Raw genomic sequence first — 7,705 nt, 5'->3', positions numbered from 1 at the left:
TTAGAAGAGTTTTATATAACCGGTTTGGGGATCGTTTAACTCTCAAAAGTAGAGTTTTGTTTCTGTCAAACAATGTCAGATCCGACCCATCCATTATGACCCGACTCCCTTCCTCCGTCATTTGTCCAAGACTAATAATATTGTTTTTTAGACTTGGATTGAAATATACCTCATTAAGGAGTCTTTGGTCGCCATTTTTGATATCGAATAAAATCGACCCTTTTCCCAAAATAGAGACGGTCGAACCATCCCCAAATTTCACATGGCCCGTAACGTGCTCATCTAGTTCGCGAAACTTTGAGCGGTCCCCGGTCATATGATTGCTAGCACCATTGTCGAGATACCATACCTCAGACTCGACTCGACTTTCTCCCGATGCAAGAAGATTAACACAAATCTTCTCTCTTAGAGACAGCTTTTTGTGTGCACATTCTTGTGAGGCTGCCATCATCAAAATAGGCTCTTCTTCGTTGGCTTGAGTGAGGTTCGCCTCCTCACCTCGATTCTTGTTTGGACACTCCGAAGCATAATGACCAAATTGTTCACAAGTAAAACATTTGATTTTACTTTTATCCTTTCAAGAAGGATTATGGTCATTCCGATTTGTATTGTACTCGCGACCACCTCCTTTGCCACATCCACGACCTCGGCCTCGTCCCCGACCTAGGTTACCATGTCTTCCTCGTCCTCTTGAAGTGTTTGACGAGTTTCTCTCGCCAGTTTGCTTCGAACGAGATTCCCACTCGGCATGTGTAAGCAATAAAGAAGGCCCTCCTTCTTTTTCTCCATAGCTTCGAAGTCTCTCTTCATGGGTGTTTAGACGACCCACAACTTCTTCCACCGTCATATTCTTCAAATCTCCGAATTGCTCGATAGATGTTACGCTTTGTATAAATCGTATCGGCACGGCTCGCAAAAACTTCTTCACAACCGTAATTTCTTCAATCTTTTCACCTAGAGATCGAATACCGGTTACGATAGTATTCAATCTCATGGAAAAATCATCTACCGATTCACTGTCTTTCATCCGGATCACCTCGAAGTCATTTCTCAAGGTTTGAGCTTTAGCCTCCTTGACCCGATCGGCTCCCATGTGCATCATCTTGAGCGTTTCCCATGCTTCTTTAGCTGTGTCCTTCTCAGCTAACATCAGAAGTACGTCCTCTGGAATTGCTTGATAAATAGCCGCCAGAGCCATCCGATCTTTACGTTCGTCCGTTTCTGCATTTTTAATTACATCCCATACTCCTTGTGTTTGTAAATTCACTCGCATTTTTATGGCCCACACTGCGTAGTTCATCTTCGTGAGCATTGGATAGTGTAACGTAACGCTACCGTCTTTCCCGGTCCTTTGAAAACTTTCAACTTCTGCTTGAGAAGATGACGAGGTTGGTGTAGTCATTTTTGGCATATACTTGGGCATACACGAGTAAGAATTCTTTTTGTTTTCTTTTTTTTTGAAGTACGGGGACCAATATGAACTTTTCAGAAGTTCAGGGGGCAAACAGAACTTTTACAGAAGTAAAACAGGGGCTAAATTGAAATTTTTCTGAAAAAAGGGACCAAAATTGCAATTTTTCTGAAAAACAGGGGCTAAATTACACTTTCCGGAAGAACAGGGGCTAAACTGCAATTTCCAGAACTTTGGTCAGCTGCTGACGTCACTGCTACAGTGCCGCTACAGTAACAGATGATGTCACCCTTCTTCTCCGGTGAACCTGGTTTTTCCGGCGAGTTTCCGGCGACTTTTGACCAACTTTGACCGGCGATTTGGAATCCTTCCGGTGGTCAAAAAATTCAAAAAAATATATTTTCGAAATCCTCAGAACAAGACCTTTCCAACGGTGTACACCGAAATTGTTTTCGAGACAAAAACATTTTGACCGAAAAACAAAGAATGCTTCCCCGGAGCTTAGCCAAGCTCTGATACCACTTGTTGGGGTTGAAACACACTTCTATTCAGAACTAGAACAAAAGAGAAGAGCTTACACGCTCAATATTACAAGAAAAAGAAACAACCCTCTAATACTCACTCTAAGTATTACACACTACACTCTCTGTTTTGTGGTACCTTACAACTGAGATTACAACTTCTATTTATACTAAAGCTAGCCACTATAAGTACCGTGGCAATTTATTGTGTTCATCGTATGAAATAAAGAGGCTGCCATTTCTAGTTGTTATTGTCAACAAAGGAGGCATTCATTTGTCAACTAAAGAGGGTGGTGCAGCTACTCATGGCAGGTTCACACCCAAGTAGGTTTACACTCACAGCCATGACGGCCATATTCATTGGCTTGGTTATATTGATTCCGGGTGGATGATAGAAACGATAGTGGCGTTTGATTTGGGTGCGCAGACATCCAGTGAAATACCTCTTCCAGATTCTGTATACTGCCATGGCAGTCGCTTTCCTTACTTAGGAATTTTGGCTGGAAAGCTTTCTGTGTTGTTATGCGTTGAAAATGGTGAATGTGAGGTGTGGGTGATGGTTGAGTATGGGGTGGCTAATTCATGGGTCAAACATCATGTCTTTTCACAGTTTAGTGGTGATATAACTCCATATGGGTTCACATCATGCAGTGAGTTTCTTTTTAGATCTGATGATCGTCGTTTTGCTTTGTATGATCCAGTTTCAGCCAAAAATATAAAACCTTCAATATTAAGTTAAGAAAATCATATGTAAGTAAAATTGTTGGGTATGTTGACAGTCTTGTTTGGATAGAACCTGTAGGCCTGACAATCGTGTCGTGTTCGGGTTGGCGTGTCGCGGGTTGGCGGGTTGGCGTGTTAAAATATGTCAACTCAAACACGACCCATTTAAATATACAGGTCACGGGTTGGCGGGTTTGGAACATAAACCCATATATGACCCGCCAACCCATTTATTTATACGGGTTCACAGGTTGGCGGGTTCGTGGGTCAGATTTGGGTTCGTGGGTCAGATTCCATAAATAAAATTGACAATTAAACATGAATAAATTCTTGATGGTTGATACAAACATATTCGAATTTTAGACACTTAAGTCTTAAACATCCAAATGAAGATTTAAAACATTCATAGAAACATGTTCAAACTAAATATTAATACAAACATAGATAATTCAAGTGCTAAAGTCATTTATTATATAATACTTATTAAATATTAATACTTGATCCATAAATACATTTAAAAATAAAATAATTTTTTTTTATTAAAAATATAAACGGGTTGGCGGGTCAACCCATTTATTTTTTGAGAAACTCATATATGATCCGTTTAATAAACGGGTTGGCGGGTTGGCGGGTTGAAAAACTCAACCCAAACCCATTTATTTCGTGTCGTGTCGCGGGTCGTGTCGAGAATTGTCAGCCCTAAGAACCTGCCAGGCGATTGCAAATTTGAAGAGGCATCAGCAGGATGGTGAATGGGGAGGTAAAGCCTTTAGATTTTCCGTTTATTCTATCTCTTGGTATATAACTGCTTTGCAAGATGCTCTGTTTCTTATTAAGTTTCAATTTCTCGTCCATTAATTACGTCTACATTATCCATTGTCAACATGATGTATTTGACATTGTTTTTTCAATTTTTTTTTGTTGTTGTTGTGTAGTTATACCTCGTTTACCACTTACTCATACAGGTACGTCTAGCCTTATTGCTAGTCAAGGAACTGATTTGTATCATTTTTTCCTACCTGTTTAATAAAAAAGTTAACTTACAGTTTTCAAGGATATTAATGCAAGACTATCAATTTTGGTTAAATGCTAATTTAGATGATAAAATTTGTATTTGTTAAAACGCTAAGGATTTGTAGACTATATGTCTTGGAGTTTGTTTTTCATTTTTCCAGGGTTTTGATCTTAAATTTTTGTAGTTGGTATGGGCATATGTTCTGGATTTCAATTAAAAATTCATTGATGAAATCGTCTGATTTTTACAATGGAGGTAATTAAGCCTTTAGATTGGTATAAAAGTAAGCTATGAGCAAGTTAGCTCAACAATTTAGAATACCCACCCATAGGAAAAGAACCCAACATCAAAACACACGACCGGTGTGTGAAGAATAAGAATACACTCTTATGTAGTCCTAGAAGCTACCCGTGAGAAAAAAAAACACACATAAAAAATGCACCTGTAGTATATTAAGCAAAAGGGGTATGTCGATCACCAAAAACTCACATTAAAACACGTACAATGAAAAGGAATGAAGTGAGGAACACACCACACAAAACCCACCCAATCTGGGTATTGTTGAAAATTGACCTCAAGACTCAGACATGATGGTCCAAACAGTTTTGTCAAACGTGAGACGACTTGAAGTAATTCTTTTGAGGCCAAATCAAAACAACTAGGAGGCATCATGGGCAACAATGGTGTATCTGGGCGTCTTGAACTCAATCTCATGGCCTATGGAAGATACAACTTCAACCCCGGACAGGTTAAAACACCATTCTTGGTTCTTTTGAGTCGAGAGAGTGAGTTTATTTCTTAAACCCTAAAAAATTGCCCCTTCTACATATACCAAATGTTTTTTCCTTCAAAGAATTGCCTACAACTCCCAACAATCATCGGAGGTTGTAAAGACTTCAAATTAGATGTATATCCTTATAAAACCTATAAACTCACATATATAACCAAATACTTAATTTAATTATAATTAATCTATTTAAAACGTAAAAACATTATCTTTAAATTGATTTTTTATAATTAAAAAACTAATTAACTTGTAACATTACAATATTACCCATCATCCACAAATCTCAAACATATCAATAGAAATCTAGATGTAACCGAACGATAACAAAGTTAGGGTTGATATCTCGTAAAATGAACCCGACCAATAATATTGACAGATTGAACAAAGTTTGACTGAGATTCAAGGGATTAGTACAACGATGAGAACTCAATATACACTTGTACAAAAAAAAAAAAAAAATCAAACCCACAATAGAATCCACCAATAACCATATCGTGAATAAGAAAAAAGATTCCCTTGATGATTGTATATATGAATTTTAGTAATTTAGTTACAATCTAATAATATTTTTATGTTTTAAATAGATTAATTATCATTAAATCAAGTATTGTGGTACATAATTTAAAGTCTTTTAAATATATATACCTAATTATGAATTATGAAAGTTAACAATGATATAGACGAAATTTTAACAATAATATAAAATGTTATCTTTTGTACAACACCTTTTAATTTCAAATAATATAAGGGGGATTTTTTAGTATATTGTAAAAAAATGTCTAGGACAGGTTTAGATCGGTTTGTGATGCAATCTCTTATGCTACTTGTTAGTTCTTAATGTTGTTGATACTTAAATATTCCAGTCACTTGACATCCTTGTAGACCACATGTTTAGTCACACATGACATTGCACTCACTATTAAATGGATCTAAAGACACAAATATTCCAGTCACTTAAAATCACTAGAAATTTGTGTAAGCATTGTAGTTTGCCATTGTCAATAGGATTCGAGTATCTTCAGAAATTAAAGGTTTGCCATATCCATTTTTTTTTCATGTTGAATGAAATTGCAATTAATATAAACGCGTGGGATTTAATGCTGTGAGTTGTTTGATCTTGCGTAACGTATTTTTACTACCCTGAATTCTTTACGTATTGGATTTTACATGACTTGGAACTGACAAGTGTCATAATTTCAATCAGGAACCAACTTTGGAAGTTTCTTCAGTATTGGAGATGGACCCAGACAAAAAAAAAACAATTTGGGAATTATTGGGCCATCATCACCCCATTTTTTGCATAACAAATTGAAGATGCCAAAAAGATAAAAATTTATCGTGCTACCCTGAAATTTGAACAATGGCCAGCTCTGTTTCAAAAGAAATCGACCTACTAAAACTTCGCCCGCCTTATTATAATGATTCAATCAAAATCCTTTTCCGGTTTGGGTTTGATCCCAGAAGTGATGATTACAAGGTTATTAAGCTTACAGGTGTTGTCCGAGAACACAGAAATATTAGCCCATTTAACGGACCACTCATTAAAGATTGGCTGCAAGTTGAGGTTTATAGTATGAGAAAAGGAACCTGGGAGTTAATCAGTCAAAAGTTTCCATCGCATGTTATAAGCATTGCCTTACAAGATGAAGTTTGTGTAGATGGCCATGATGGCCATCTTCATTGGCTTGCTAATATTCAGGAGAATGTGATGAAACAAACTATAGTGGCATTTGATTTGGGAGTGGAGACGTTCTGTGAGATACTTTTACCTAATTCAATGCATGATTACAATGTGCACCACAGGAATGTGTTAGGAGTTTTGGGTGGAAAGCTTTGTGTGATGTCGGGTGTTAGAGATGGAGGATGTGAGGTGTGGGTGATGGATGAGTATGGGGTGGTGGAATCATGGGTCAAACTCATGCGTTTGGTGGTGATATTATACATCCATATGGATTCACATTACACAATGAGTTTATCTTTAATGGGTTTTTGACTTGTATAGCTCTGTACGATCCAATTGCAGACAAGGCTAAACGTATACCAATCAATAAAATATCTGGCAATAGTAAAATTCTCCAGTACGTGGACAGTTTTGTTTGGATAGTACCTGCTGAACGTGAGATCAGCCGTTGCAGCATCTCTCACTATGTGAATTTGAAAAAAGGGTCAAAAATAGCCAAGACATTCTATCTACTTATGTTATCTTTTTCTGTAAGTGCTTTCATGATGCTATTTTTCTTAATTTTGTTTTATGTCAAGTAATAAACTTTACTTTCTAGCCTTATATATTGCTATCCAAGGAGTATGTTTAAACTCGTATCTTGTGAAAACACAAAGAATTGCAGATTTTAGGAGTTGCGTTTGATTTTTCAGGCTTTTGCATCTTTTTTTCAGTTCTTTGCATTGGTTTCATGTTTTGGATTTTAATTGAATTGTATTAAGGAAAAGGAAGGAGCTAGCTGCTGAAATTTTTCTGATTTTAGCAGTGGATGTAAAGTCTTTAGGTGGGATTCTTGTATGTGGTCTTCTCGTTATGTTTGGGGTGGATTGAATGTGCATTTGAAGGCTCATAAAGCATTTAGTATTGTTCTAAGCCATTTGGCCCGTAAATTGTAAAGGTTTAACAAATACATCTCCAAGGAACATATTAAAAGTTTACATAAAGACAGTGTGGCAATTTGTCCGGTTATATTAAACTTCATTTAAAATTTGTTCATTGCACTAAAATTTATAATGCTTCACTTTATTCTTTTATTAATGATTTTTTAGTATCTTTATTAGTGTTGTAAAATACGACGGATTCAAATTGACTTAAATAATATTAGCTCAATGCGGAATGGGATCAAAAATTATCAAAGCGTAATAATCACAACGTAATACGAATAAAATAAATAGAATAGAGACACAGGAATTTACGTGGAAACCCAAATCGGGAAAAATACCACGGGCGGAGGAAGCCGAGAAACAATTCACTATAATTTGCAGTGTTTACAGGGATTATGAAAGAGATTACAAAATAGAGTGGGAGAGCTAAAATATACGGTGGTGTATCAGTATATATATGTAATACTTTTCTATATATACTTGAATAATTTTTGGTTGTGGTCTACCTATTGTTCTGCTGCAACACAGATATTTATAGGGAGAGTAGCCGTAAAGTTTCTTCCAATTAACACCAAATTACCGTAATGTTTGACAACTTTCTTACCGTCCAAATTTGCCGTCCATTGACAATAATAAACAATTGT

The 7,705-nt window shown here is 36.5% G+C and overlaps 1 protein-coding gene across 1 annotated transcript; it reads left to right on the top strand.

Moving 5' to 3' along the window:
- The first annotated feature begins 5,817 nt into the window (after positions 1 to 5,817).
- LOC145130258 (F-box/kelch-repeat protein At3g06240-like) lies at positions 5,818 to 6,450 on the top strand. Its single transcript, XM_079065091.1, has one exon. It carries the CDS (start codon positions 5,818 to 5,820, stop codon positions 6,448 to 6,450), a length of 633 nt encoding a protein of 210 aa, XP_078921217.1.
- Positions 6,451 to 7,705: the final 1,255 nt, after the last annotated feature.

Source organism: Lactuca virosa, chromosome 8, assembly GCF_052849685.1.
Source record: "Lactuca virosa cultivar CGN04683 chromosome 8, Lactuca_virosa_CGN04683_v6, whole genome shotgun sequence".
NCBI lineage: Eukaryota > Viridiplantae > Streptophyta > Magnoliopsida > Asterales > Asteraceae > Lactuca > Lactuca virosa.
This window is presented reverse-complemented; position numbering and strand designations above follow the sequence as displayed.